General features: G+C 36.9%; 1 protein-coding gene across 1 annotated transcript in view; it reads left to right on the forward strand.

The window, feature by feature from the left end:
- The window catches only part of LOC120417021 (guanylate cyclase soluble subunit beta-1), a 113,972-nt gene that overhangs the window by 11,920 nt on the left and 86,598 nt on the right, over positions 1–15,454 (forward strand). The window contains exon 2 of the mRNA XM_039578960.2: positions 6,273–6,944. Coding sequence (XP_039434894.1) covers positions 6,942–6,944 — 3 coding nt within the window. The 5' untranslated portion in view covers positions 6,273–6,941. The remainder of the gene's footprint in view (positions 1–6,272; positions 6,945–15,454) is intronic.

Below are 15,454 nucleotides of genomic sequence, written 5' to 3' on the forward strand. Positions count from 1 at the left end.
TTTTCCCAAAAAAAAAACTCGTCCAAAGGCACGATCTTAGGAAAAGGATAACGCAATTCGTCACCAAACAAGCACAAACACACACACAGGCAGGCACAAAGGATCCTTTTTGAAGGGGGTAAAAGCTTGCCGGATGCCATAGAAAAGTGTTTTGAAAGATGAAAAAGGAAAGTCCATTTTGCTTCTTCTAGGGGAAAGTAACCTATTTTTATCAACCTAGTTTCAAAATGAAGAATTGTGCCAAACATTTGGACCTTTCCCCTACATCCTTCCACAGCACTCAGAAATGATGCAGTGGGCAAAAATTGAATTAAGATGATGATAAATTTTTGAAGCCCTTGAACCTTGAGCTTCGTGCGTGCGTGAATCCGTGAAGGAAACGACCTAAAAAAAATGTAAAATCGCTTCACTAAGTTTGCGAGAACCCCTACAAGTCTGGAGTTTTTTTTGAAAAGGTCTTATAAACAAAATTTTCAAATTTTGCTTCTTGGGTGTTTTCAGAACCGCCTTGAGTCAGGGGTATTCAAAAACACCCAAAAAGCATAAAGTGAAAATTTTGTTTATAGGACCTTTTCAAAAAAAACTCGGGAAGTGTGTGAATGTATTCGACCAGATAACGGAGCCTGGCGAGGGTCATTTTGGAAAGTGTGTGCAGTGAAAAATATGTTTCCATACACAACACTCACCCGCACACTCGCAGTTGGGGTTCTCCTTTTGAATTGTTAAACACGTGGTGGGGGGGTGCCGAGAAATTTGTGCTGGCGCCGCCGCGGGGCTTGCACCTGCCAGGAAAACAGCGATTAAAACATGTGTTCAACCGATGATCAAAGGTGTCTGTCTGTGTCTGAGTGTGTGTGCCGGTTTGGTCGTTTTTGTGTGCGATTTATACACACATGTGATGCGGAAAACAGGCGAACTTGCCGGAATGGGACGGGTGAACAATTACTAGGCTGTGTTTGTAATCTGGATTACTAGCACTATACAGAAATAATCACGTGAAAATTTGATCAAAATCTTTTCAAGTCTGAATAAATTTGATAATATCTCAACTAATAAAATAAAAATAAATTATTCGCTCTACAGCATTGCCTTGGCGTTCTCGATTGCGAGATCCCTACTCGAAACTAGGTGTCCGAAGGCTTGATTGTTGAGCAATTGCAAACCTCTTTTTACACCTAAGCTTCCATCCACCCCGGGATTCGAACTGACGAACTTTGGATTGTGAGTCCAACTGCCTACAAGCGACTCCACCGAGACCGGACCCAGGGAACCGACTCCTACACCTGGACTGAGCTAACGACCTAACCTCTAGGTTAGACCGGTGCCAACATTTACTTCCCCGTCCGACTGAAGGCGTGAGCAGACAAATCTTGTCTCGAAAAGTGCCACCGGGACCATCTGGGATCGAACCCAGGCCGACTGGGTAAGAGGCAGCCACGCCTACCCCTACACCACGGGTCCCGGCTACTTTCAACTAATGAAAACACAATTTTGAAAATTTTAAGAAAAAAAAGTTCAAGATGGTATGTCAGAGACATAACCGAAAGACATAGGACCAAACAATTTGAATGAGTTTTTGGATTGCTAGTGAAATCTGGAATAAGATTATTTTATTTTGTTTCATAGATTTGTCGGCAAAATTGTCATAAATGTTCCCCCAAGGTGAACCTTCCATGAGGGCATCGGCAACTCCAGGTTGTGGCCACTACTGTCGAAATGGCCATTTGCAGGTTCCATATCAAAACTATGAATTTTGATACCCATATTGCCAAAACTCGTATGGTTCTGTAAATGTCCCCCAGGCCCCGGGGGAACCTTCTTTAAGGGCACCGGCCACTCCAGGTTTTGGCCACCACTGTCGAAATGGCCATTATTATGTTCAGTATCAAAAACCATGAATTTTGATACCCATATTGCAACAACTCGTATGGTTCTGTAAATGTCCCCCCAGGCCTCGGGGGAACCTTCTATGAGGGCAGCGGCCACTCCAGGTTTTGGCCACCACAGTCGAAATGGCCATTTTTCATGCGAACCGCCGTATCATAGCGACTTCCACCGGTCCGCTTCGCTCGAATTTCCTCCTTCTGCTGCTGGGGTTCTTCCTTCTGGTTGCTGGTCCTCTTCTTCTATTGGCTGCTGCTGCTGCTGCTCCGCGCCGGCCTGACGTGCACAGTTCGAGTGCTCGTTCCAAAGTGACTTGCTTTTGCGAAATTTTCTGCTTAAATAGCGGCACAGCCGGAGAACGGCACAAAAGGGGCGCGGCCTCGAATGCATACGCTCGCTCTGATTGGTCATCTGCCCGATTTGTACTGAAAATTTACTCATTTTGATTGCATGTTTTAAGTGCTTTAACTATGTTTAGTCAAACTTAAACGATAAACTGAAGTCTTCCCCTTTCGATTGGTGGTTCAACCGTCTGGATTAATTCACACGGAAAAAAGATATAAGCGTTCGAAATGTCCCCTTTTTTTGAACGCTCAAATGTGACGCTTTGGATCGAATTTCTGAACTGGCCCCCCAATATAGTAAGTAGAGACATAGTCCTATGTCAAAAATGCTTTCTTCATGATAACAGATAATGTTACTGTTGGTATAACGTCCCTATGATGCGGTGACTCATCTGCTGACAACGACACTAAAAAAATATTAACGTTAAAGTTACGTGAAAATCTTTGCAATAAAAACTGGGTCATTCTCCGCCGACTCACACAGCAGTTGCCCCGACCCCTCTTACTTTTTCGTGAAACTTTGCTCTAAGGAGTAATTTTGGTCCTGATCACGAATCTGAGGTCCATTTTTCGATGTCTCGTGACGGTGGAGCAGTACGAACGCTTTCATTTTTTTTTTTTTTTTTGTTTTTTACTAAGACACGTTCTTCAGTGATTTATAGCTAGCAACCGTGAAGAGATAGAATTTTTCCCGTAACTCAACTGTCAAAAATCGTGAGACATGTCATTTTATGGGAAATTTAATGTACTTTTGAAATAACCCAGAAGGGTAATTTTTCATCCAGAACATATTTTTTCTTTTTAAAATTACGTGTTTTTTTTCTAACTTTGCAGGGTTATTTTTTAGAGTTTAACAAGGTTTTAGTTGTAGTTGCAGGTTGTAGAGCAAACAAAAACTAAAATTTTGGTATACAATCATAAGGGGTTTGTATGTGTTATTCACGAGTTAAAAGAATTTTACAAAAATGTTTTTTTAAAAGTGATGATATTGACAATTTTTGACCAATTTTTCGAAGTTTTAACCCCTAATACTAAATCGTGTGCTTTTGAAAGTATTTTTTCAAAACGTTCAGCTAATTTTGCGTAAGAATGACCCTTTGGACGATTTTTGTGGCTCGTGGTCCAGATCACAAAATTAAATGGCGAAGTTATGTAGCTTTGTTATCTTCAGAAAAGTTGTTGCAAACAAAATGGCGCAACTTTTGGATTGGAAGAAAATTAGGATGGTTCACGATTAGGGTGATTTGGAAAATCTAACTTTTCAGGAATATTTTTGGGATTTTTTTTGTCTTCTAGAAAGTTGTTGAGCTTGCCAATCCAAGCAAATTTGACGAAGACACCAAAATTTTATCCCGCAATCTACGCCTTCTACGATTGATTGATTGATTGAAAGCATCTGAGCAAACCTTCAAAAATAAGTTTTTTAAACGATTCGAAAGAAGAGATTTGACCGGAGATTTAGCTCTGCAAACGCTGACAAAATCTCAGAGGTATTTTTCTTTAAACTCGAGATATCTTCATTAGAAAATGTCTAATTATCAAGGGAAAACCATATTGGACCACCCTAACGAAATTCGAATATAGTCCAACTAAATGTTTTTTTCATGTAATTTTGCCCACTGAATCTGAATCTGCCGTCAGAATTGAGTCAAAGTTTCAAAATATCGATATGGTCTTATTTTAAAATTTAGCCTTCGCCTTTTTGAGATATTTTAGTTTTAAATTTGCTTCTTTTTTACCTTAAAATGGCTGTAACTTTTGACCCTTAATTCCAAATTGACTTGTCAAAAAATAAAAATGTTTGTTTTTTGATGTTCTAAAAGTGTCCCCAACATCAGTTTTCTCTAAAACATAACCCTGATTGCTACGTTCAACAAAACTGATTTTTGAAGGTTTGCTCAGATGCTTTCAATCAATTTGGTCGTAGAATGCGTAGATTACGAGGTAAAATGTCTTCGACAAAGTTCCTTGGATTGGCAAGCCCAACAACTTTATAAAAGGCAAAAAAAAACTGAAAAATATTCCTGAAAAGTTAGGTTTTTCAAATGACACTAATCGTTAACCACCCTAATTTGCAGCCAAACCAAAAGTTGCGCCTTCTTATTTGCAACAACTCTTCTGAAGACACCAAAGCTTGAAAACTTCACCATTTTCGAAAATTTGCTATCTGGACCATTATGCAGTGCTTTTTGTAGATCAAATATTGGTTGAAAAATTGATTTTTGACATTTTTTTAGATCGAAGCCCGCCTAGAGGCAGTGTTGGGTAGTGGAGGGTTAAATTTAAGAGAATAGTGATATTAGGATCACTTTTAGAACATTGAAAAACAAACATGTTTTGGACTTATTGGTTAAAACTTAACTTAACTTAAAAATGCTTGAAACTTAAAAATTTTAATTTCTAGGAAAAGCGCATGCAAAATGTCAGGTTAAATTCGAAAGTAGATATCTAGAACTTCAAACGCTTAATAAATCTTTGAAAAGGTCTAATTGTCGAGGGAAAAGTGTATACCAGAGGTGCCCAACCTTTTGGTTGTGATTTTTCAAAAGTATGACGGCCCGAGAGAGTAACAAAAAAATAAACTTTCTTTTAAAATATTTATATTAAAACTTTGGTCACTGCAAATGTTTTTAAATTAAAGTCCAGGGTGCACACACAAATTTAAAAATTCAGAGCCCTGCTGTATGTAAAATTGTCCTACATTTGGTTTTCTTTGTTATTTTGCCCGCTGAATCTGAAAATCAGAATTGAGCAAATGTTTTTCTCTAATGCTAAATTAGTAATAGAAGACGTAGATTGCGTGATAAAATGTTGGTACTTTTGACAAAGATGCTTTGATAAACAATTTCAACCACTTTGTAGAAAAAGGCATTTGACTTGCACCAGGAATTTGTTAGCTCAGAGAACGATCGTTTGACAATTGAAGATTTGAAGATACCATAAAGAAGGGGATGTCTATGCCATGTATAATTCTCATAAAAATATGCCCTTCTTTGATAAAACAACAACAATAAACATTTCTGGGGAATGGGCCATTTTGGCGAATGGATTTCTAGGGAATGGCATTCTCGCGAACAGCGATGGAAGAATCATCATCAAAAGAAAATCAGTGAACGTTCATCAAGAGAAAAAATCCGAAGGGAACTTGGCTCTCCTCTCTCGCGCACGAAAGATCGGTAAAAGGAACCTAAAAAAATCATCATCTTGATTAATCGGCAGAACATCTTTTTCACTAGTACACTTGCAGGTGTAACGTCACACGTCGAAAAATGACCTGTCACTTTTTGTAGATGGACAATATGTGTAAACAAAGCAAAAAAAATAATTTTAAGTGATGCTGACAAGGAAATTCACAAAAAATCATCAATAGATTGATTTTCTTGGAGAAGTTCGGGAGCGATTTTCTTTTGCGTGATTTGCCTCCTCTCTCTTTCGCGGGTGAAGTAAGCTCGCAAGCGAAAATGATTTTTTTGCGATTATTCCATCCCTGCTCGCGAATGAAACTCTTGGGTATTGAATTCTGGAGAATGGGATAGATCGAATAACCAGGGTTATTAGGTCAAAATTTGAAAAATCTGGCAATGTATCGATTAAAAATCTGAAAAAAAAATCCGGTAGACAAAAATTTAACAATTCTGAATGGTGAAGGGGAGGGAGGATATACATTAACTCAAAGTTTGTAGAATTCAGATGGTTTAACTGATTTTATGGCCTCCAAATTTTTAAATTAACATTTTCTTAAAGAAAAAACACATTTTTTGGGGCCGGAAAGGGGTGAATCTATATTCTGGCTGGCACTTGAAAAATCTGGCATTCCCAGATTATTCAGGCAGCCTGGAAAACCTGCGAATAACTATCAAACGGACCAATCTTCGATTTCTCAATGATACTATATAGTGGAGTTTTAAAACCTGGACCAGTCTACCCACTCTCCCCACCTCCCTCCTGCCAACCACACATGCCATTAGTCAGTCAGTGTCAGTGAATGGTGGTGCTACTGCCGATTGCTGACTACCATACTATACTGACACTTTGCCATTCCAGGAAAGACCAGGACACCAACTAATGACGACGTCAACGGTAGACCCGACTACGATGCTGCTTCTGCCACTGCTGGTCCCTGCAATGATGGATCGATTGTATTAGTGTGGTTTCCCTACACCACCCCCTTAACCCGAGACCACCCTCTTCCCAAGTGGGTTTTCCGGGCGGCCATTCGTCAGCAGTTGTCAACGGCGAGTTAAAGTGCGAAACGTTGCTGCAGCTTGTTGCGCTCCACAACAGCTGTCAGCTTGCAAACTTCAAAACCTCGTAAAATTAGACCGCACTCTACCGGCGCAAGTGAAGGAGTCCTGTAAGCAAATCCAGAACCGGAAGGGAAAATCGATACGCGAGTGAACTGAAGATTGTGTGTGTGTGTGAGAGAGAAAGAGTTTAACAACAAACAACAACCGCACACTCTCCATTCTGGGAGGAAAATTCCCACGGAAGAAAAAGAAGAAGAAGAAGAAGGTGGGTGGTGCTGGTACAGTGGTGGGTGGTACACAAGAGTGATAATTAAGAGCGAAACAAGCTATAGCTACTGTAGGTGCTACTACTCTCATCATCATCATCATCCTTCAGCCGCAGTCAACCAGCATCCAGGTCAACGCCGGGCTGAAAAGCGGGCTGCAAATCTTCGGGCCAGATTAGTGCTAATAACCGGCCATAAAAATGGTAAGCGAATCCGCGATGGAGCTTTCTTTCGTTTGTTCTACAATATATAAAGGGAGGGTGGGCAGAGTGAAAAGTGATCCCGGGCGCTTTATTCGCGGCTCTAAGAACTCCAAAAACGTTAAATTGACGAGCTTCTTGGAGGGCTTTATTTCCCGTTAATTATAAGAATTAGGATCTGATTAAGATGCATAATCAACGATAATGAGAATCGGTTAACTCCATCAAATTTTAGGGGTTTTCTTTGATTTTTTTTGCAACATTACAAAGTTGGCCAGAATAATCAGGGGGCAATTTTTTTTAAATTTTAATGAAATTTTAAGTTTAATCAACTGAAAACCAGTTAAAATGCATTTTCCCGCGTTTATAATCATATTCAGCTTGTTTTAACTCCTTTGAAAACATTTTAAATTTTCAGGAAATACCAATGTACAGTCCCACGAAAAGTTTTTTTTTTGCGAAAAAAAAATCCGTCAATACCTCGATATTTTTAAAACAAATGATTGGAAAGCAACTGTACGCCTGTAAAATACATTTTAAAACACTTTTTTCATCCAAATGTGGAAACCTAGGCTTGTAATTGAAATTTTTATATTTTGTACGCTGTATTAATAATCGTCGCAAATTGTGACTGACGCGGGTTATCTGCATACTGAAGCTATCAAAATATCATATTGCTAGTTTTATATTTGCTTTTTTCCAAATAAATGTTTAAAATGAATTTTGTTTAAGCATTTAACTGCCGCTCGAAGCTAGTCCGTCCCATATGTAATTTTGTCAATTTTGAGGTAATGATGCATATCGGTTCAAAATCATGTAAACTATCAGAAAAACCAATAAAATTTAGTACTTTGTTCTAGAAAACCGGAGAAAATTCACTTTTTCCTAAAATTCTAACACGTAGCCTTATGGGCGGGACAAATTTGACATGCGTTTTTCTCGGCTTGCTGTTTTTACATATGGGACGGACTCGATTAGAGCGGCAGTTAAATAACTGTAAGTCAAAAAGATGTGTGACTTGGACTGACATATTAATAACATTTAAAACAGAAATACGCTGAATTTTCTACTTCAAGAATGATTTTATTTTAATATCTGCGATTATCTTTGATAAAAAAAAAGTTGATCTTGAATCTTGAAAGCGCATTCCGCTGGTGGAACTTTACTCGTTTCCTCGACCAGGGACTTGAACTTGTGTGGGTTTTCCTAGACCAGATAAGAACCGTAGATCCTAAAAAATCTGCACCGTGAACCTACGGACAAAGCAGATATCTGAGCTGTAGGAATCGGGATCAATCAGTTTCATGTTCTCGACGGTCAGGGTAGAGTCACTTACGACTAAAGACCGTGTGGCAGCCGCTGTAAACTGCATTTATCACCTCAAAATGAGGCACTCCTCCCGAGCATGGGTAAATAACAAGGGAAATGCGTAATAATACCTTTCTCTGATATCAATACCACATTTTGGTATTCCTGGACCCTTTAAAATTTGTCTTAAGGATTATGGAAGAGCAAAATGTGGTATCATACCAATTTAAGGTATTGTTTTGATATTGCAAAATTGCAGCATTTCGAACACCACATTTTGGTATTCTTATGGTATTACAGTATTTATTCAAATTCCTCTGAAACTATGGAAAATTTTGACCAATATTGACAAAATAATTAATTTTGCACTAAAATGATATCTCAAAGGGAATGCCTTCATTGAAAACCAGAAATTTCAAACATGATTTTAAACATTTTTGATATACCCCCTAAAGAAATTACTTGAAATTGTGGAAAATTTCCTAAGTCAGGATGCCACATTTTGGTATTATTTTGGTATTGAAGTGTTTCATCAAATTTCTCTGAAACTATGGGAAATTTTTATAAATTTTGTCGAGATAATTAATTTTGCGCTAAAATGACTTGAACCCAAAAATGTTAAAGCTGATATTATTATTTTTTCATATACCCACTAAGCTTTTTTTAAATCGTTGAAATTTCTCTAATTCGGGATTACCAAATACGTTGAAAAACGAGTCAATCGACAGATTATTGAATTTTGGTGAGTTTCAATCCAGTTTCATTTTAATAACACTTATTTTTCAATCTTGTTATTTTTCAGCACAGGCCGTTCATCAATGACAAATGCATTCGATGTGGTGAAGAATATCACTAAGAACAACATGGAACCATCAGGTGAGTACACCCAAACGAAAAATATATCTCAAAATCTGCAACAGTGGATTTGCTGCAAAAAATGTTATATTTTATTACATTTTTTGCAGCAAACCCATCGATCATTTTTGCCCGCGTGTAAACACGTCAGCGATCTGCAGTTCTCACCAACACATAGAATGCTGGCGCGTCCCCGAGCAACACTCTAGAGAGAACATTATGTTCGCGCTCTGTCCCTCACCATTCATCAAGCATCCATGGCGCGGTGGTAGCGTGTCGGATCAGCAACCTAGAAGTTGATGGTTCAATCCTCGTTCTGTTAAGATTTTTTTTCTACAATACAATCAATCTGCCGTCGGTAATGTCGATAATTGTCGGTAACGGGCAAAAATGTCATACCCCCATATCGCAAAAAATGCATGAGGACAGTTTTCATGCAGATTCTGATATACTTTCATGCCGCCATGTATCACAATCATGCGACCGCCGGTTGGGTGTAGATTTGGCTGTTGCATATGGATCATTTCCGTTTTTTCACTAACTGCAACTGATGCACTAAAAATGGTAAGAAAATACCAAATTTTGGTATTACTTGTGCAAATACCAGCGACCAAAATGTGCTCTTGGTTGCCCAGTAATAGATGGTAAAATACCATGAAATCATACCAAAATCATGTATGTACCACAGGAATACCAAAATCTGTTTTTCCAGGGCGCGGGAATACCTAAAAATAAAACCATGGCAATACCATGTTTTGGTATTCAAGCAATGTTCAAAAATCCAGAAGACCTCAACTTGGTATTGAACTGGTTTTATTTTGAGGTATTATTTTACCCTTGGAATAACATGGTTTGGTATTGTTTTACCCTTCCACATACAAGACTTTGGTATGATTTTATGGTATTTTACCATCTATTACTGGGCAACCAAGGGCACATTTTGGTCCCTGTTATTTGCCCAAGTAATGCCACAATTTGGTATTCCCGTGTTATTTACCCCTGCTCGGGCTTCCTCCTCCCGATCTGCTGTTCTGCTGGTTGGCCGTGACCTTTTCCGTTGGTGGATCTGCCTGATGCATAGATGAGCTAAAAAACCCGAATCACGGCCTTCAAACGGCCATAAAACGAGGACAAAAGCTGGAAAACCCAAACTTCATACGCTGGTGCGAAAACCGTGCGGCTGATAACAAAAATCCAAACATTTTGTCAAGAGTGTTTTCCTTCGGAACCCAAAGTTTACTTTCATTTGTTTGGCGGGATGATACCAACCCACATGCCAAACGGCGGGATTTAAAAGCCATTGTTTTGTTTTTGACATTAGTTTTCATAAAGAATACCTTGCAAACAAATAAATCCAAGATGGCGACCAAAATTGTGGAAATTAAATAAACATTGAAAAATTTTGAGGGTGTAATTTTAAAAGACTGAATATAATTTTTTTTATGATGTAATTTTACCTCAACTTAGACTGATAAAAGTGACATTACACCAGAAAAGTGGTAAAATTACATATTTTCAGAGGTAAAATTACTCATTTTTTCTGACATAAAGGATATACCCAGTCCCAGATGTAATATTACCATGATTTTTTTTTACTGTGCAGGCAATCGACAGTTCAAATTTTTCATAAATCGAACTGACGTCGACAACAACGTGACTACATAATTTTCCCATGATTCGATAATCCGAAGTTCCTAAGAAATCTTCCAAAATTGAACTTCGGATAATCGAGGATTGAAATAATCGATCTGGACTGTACTTGGTTTTTTATATGTGGTTGGATCAGTTACTTCATGTCGCTGGTTCTCCGTTATAACTCAACCAATCGAGATGAATCCTTTTTCCGATTTTTTTGTTCGCATAAATTTCAGATGTTATCAAATAGATTTCTGCCAAGTTCAAAGATCATCTAGACAAGCTTACGAATCAAGGGAAAATCAATTTGACGTTTTGACGTGTATTATCATTGATTTTGGAATTACATTGCACAGTGGTCTCGATCGCAAAATTCGCCGTTTTGAAGCTTTGTTGTCTTAAAAAGGAATGTTGCCAATAGGAAGAGGCAACTTTTGGCTTGATTGAAAATTAGGTTTTTTCATGATTAGGGTGTTTTTGATAATCTATCTTTGCTGGATTTATTTGTCTTCTAAAAAGTTGAAGGACTTGTCCATTTCAAGCAATCTACGCCTTCTACAACCAAATTTAGAGAAAGGATCTGAGCAAACATTTAAAATCAGGTTTTTGAAAAAAAAAACCCTAGATGGTTAAGTTTTAAAGAAAAGTGATGTTCAGCACTTTTAGAGCTCTAAAAAACAAAAAAAAATCCTTTCGTGTCAAAAAGTCACTGACATAATAATGAACTGTAGTTGAAAGGAACTCCAAAACTCAATCAGGTTAAAAAAGAACAAAAAACTAATAATAAAAAATAATAATAAAATAATTGAATTGAAAAATTTAATATTCAAAAAGGCTTCAATTTACCAAACTTTTTAAAAATAGTTAAAAAATAATTTCATAAACATTTATGAAAATGTTTTTGAAAAATCTATCTTAAATCCAAATCTAATTATTTATAAATAAATTTAAAATAAATTGGCAATAATTTTGCTAACTTTATGACTTAGTGCGGAGGATTTTCTTTCAACTTTTTTTTTCATCAGTTCGATATTGGTGTTATTTGCATTTTATAAATAACCATTGAAGTGGGTACAGATTTTGAAAAGTTCACAGATTAAGTTTTGATGTGGTTCCCCTTAACCATAGAAATTCTCACGCTCATTTGGTTGAAAACTGGCTGTTCAAGCGGGTTCAAGTTTATACAGCGATTCCATGTCAAACAGGAAGTACAAATCTAAAGTACCGTAAAACAGGGTGACTTTGATAGAATGACCAAGAAGGTTAAAGCTGCCAGAAATAAATGAATTAACAACAACAACATTGATAGCCGGGGTGACTTTGATAGGTTTGCGATTTTTTCGCAAAATGAAGAGTACAATCAAAATACGTAAGGAATGATTCAGAAACATGCTGACAGTGGTAGAGAAGTGTTCAAAGTACCTCAAGAAGAACTTTTCATAAATTTTTGAAAGGTTTATAAAGTTAGTTAACTATAGTTAAGTAAATGTTGATGGAAGTCATTATTTTGAACTTCTCAAAGTGTCATGATTTTCTCAATGACCATGATTTTTAATCGGAAAACGGAATGCATTTTCGGATTCTTTGGACAATTTTCCACTAGGAGAAGGTTAAATAAGTTTGTAAATAATAAATAATATGTGGTTTTGAAACACAGTTAAAAAAACCCGATTTAATCCCACCTGGGGTGAGATAGAGCCTTTCTTACTAAAGAATATAACGATGGTACTTCTTTCAATTCATAACATTGACTTTGTTTAGAAGAAGAAGAAAGTCTTATGATGAAAGCAAAGTATTATACATGATATGATTTCCAAAAGAAACAAAAAACGCCATTTTCACATAAAGAATATTTTTAATCGTACATATTCTTAATCAAACAAGCGTTTATGACAAACGCGAGCATAGCAAGCTTCACATGCGCCAGTGACAACGCACACCACGGTAGGCGCAAAGAAAACCCGAGGTATAAGTGAACCGCGTGTGCCGCACGGTGCAGGGAAGATAGCCATTCAGCTTCTTCGAATGTGACAGAGTCAGAGATAGCTATTTTTACAACCGCACCACTACACACTCAATCACGAGTACCTTAGGTAGAAAGCGATTGGCGTCGCCAGCATTGAAAACTTTGAAAACGATATAAACGATGAAAAGCTTAGAAAGCTCCAATTGGAATCCAATGAACCCTGTTAAATAAACTTACGAAATCACGAAAAAATTAAGTCTACTTTTAGGCGATTTTCGGAGCACACGGAAAACAAATAGATTGTAGCCGGATGAATGTCCTATGTCACAAAAGTTTTTAAATAAACATTGGACAGTTATGCAAAAACAAACAGGGCAAAAGAAACCGAAAAGCTACGATATCTTACATGTTGTAGGAAACATCGGTAGACAAGCTACTACAAACGAGTATAAGTCGAGCCAGCAAATATATGCGCCAGCATTCTCGCGCCAGTATTCGAAGCTCAACTTGACGAAGCGTCGAAGCGTCGAAAATCGATGCAGTGTGATTTTTTGACGATTTTTCCGATTAAAATTCATGCTGAATCGACATATTTACGAAGATGGAAATGACGTCCTGGCTTAAAGTAAAACCTATACCTTTCTTTAGTAAGAAAGGCAAAAAGTAAATCGTTCTAAAAATTGATCGGGATTGCCGATCGATGTCGAATTTGTTTCAGATGCTCACTCATGGTCTGTACTATGAATGTAGCAAGAAATTTTGAATAAAATCAGAAATGAAAAATGTTGGTGAAGGTCACCAGGTGGGCTTTTACCTTTTTTTAGGGATTTTTTTTTCTTCTGGTAGGTTAATCAAATGGCTCTAACTCCAGAACCAGATTATGGATCTGGATGAAAATTTGGGAGGTTGTAGAGCTCGAAAAATGCAATTTTTGAGATAAATAAAAAATATGAAAATGAAAAAAATTGACCATATTTTCATTTGAAAACTGTGTATTTTGTTGAAAGGTCTGGCCGCATCCGAAAACAGATGGATATTTCGAAATTTGCGCGGCAACTCGCCCAGGTTCAGCACACTAGCTTTCATCTGCACTCAGAAGAATCGAAATCGGATATATGCGAGCTGAGAACGGCGCGACACAAAATTTAGCAAAATTTTACCACATACGAACATCACTCGACCTCCACGGAATTTATTTTCTCAAAATTCGAGGATTCGAGATAGACGAGTTCTGTCAAGGTGAATCGATAGAGCGTCGAAAATCGATGCAGTGTGATTTTTTGACGATTTTTCCGATTAAAATTCATGCTGAATCGACATATTTACGAAGATGGAAATGACGTCCTGGCTTAAAGTAAAACCTATACCTTTCTTTAGTAAGAAAGGCAAAAATCTCCAAATTTATAGGCATTTTCAGTTGAACGAATTTCATGTTAAATGTGAAAACTTGTGATTCGTGCTTCGAATTAATTATAAATTGCAATATAAATCGATAATTTTATAAATAAAACTAGTTTTAACAAATTTCAGGCAAAATTCCGACCTTTTAACAATTTGACCTAAAATTTATATGTATTTTGTTAGAAGCTTTTAAACTTAGTTAACTTAACATAAACATTGATTTTTTTCTTACAAACTATATCAGCTTCTTTAGTGATGGTACATTCAACGTACAAATAAAGTTTGAACATCTTAAATATGATTTTAACAAGAAAAACTATGACTATCAAAGTCACCCCGGAATTGAAACTAAGAATTTTTAACGTAACTATTTTTCTAAACACTATTGAAAAAACTTTTTTTTCCAAAATAGTGCATGGACTTTGTGTGGCCTACCCCAGTACATGTTTTAAAAATAATAATCTTGAGAAAAACCTTACCTGTTGGAAAATATTCTTAAAACAAATTGAAATCCTATCAAAGTCACCCCGGTTTACGGTACACCGATTTGGCATAAATTTGGCAAGGGAGTTTCTTGGCAAAAATAATAAGACCCGTTTTTGATTTGTTTGGCGATTAGGGTGCTCCTATCCGAATAAGGTGGTTCAAAAAATGACGTTTTACGTCGATTTTCGCAAAAACCCACATTTTTCGAAAAAACATGTCTCCGGGACGGCTAAACCAATTTAATAGCTCCACAATTAAAAAAAATGGTTTTTTGTTGGGCTTTTCAGGAATAATATGTTAAGGTCCAAAAAACTAGCTGAATATTTGAAAAGATCCTATGAAAAAAATATTTGAAGATTTGATGTTCTCGAGACTAAAGAGCTCACATCTGAAAATATTTTTCCCTGATTCCTTGTAATAATTTACATAACGAATCCAAAAATTGCGAATATCTATTAATACGATTCGGAGATATGTTTGATATTTCGACGTAGCGCGCAAAAACGGGAAATTGACGAAAATCCAGTTTTTATGTTGAAAAAATCATATCTCCGAATCGCAATTTTATGATATTTTATGTGAAATATTACAATATTACAAATATTACAGGGAAAACTATTTTCAGATATGAGCTATTTGGTCCCGAGACCTTAAAATCAGCAAATGAATTTTTCATATGACCTTTGAACCAAATTGGAGCACGTTTGATTTGTTTACGTCCTTGTTAACGTGGAATCGCTGTATTTGTGAATTACTAAAGGAAATTTTGATTTTCTTATGCTCTCGCTTCTACAGGTCTGAAGAATACAAACAGCAACTTCTAGTAAGGCTATTTATGGACGGAATCGTCTGAAGAACAACT

The sequence above is a fragment of the Culex pipiens genome, chromosome 1 (genome assembly GCF_016801865.2).
Source record: "Culex pipiens pallens isolate TS chromosome 1, TS_CPP_V2, whole genome shotgun sequence".
In the NCBI taxonomy this organism is placed as follows: Eukaryota; Metazoa; Arthropoda; class Insecta; order Diptera; family Culicidae; genus Culex; species Culex pipiens.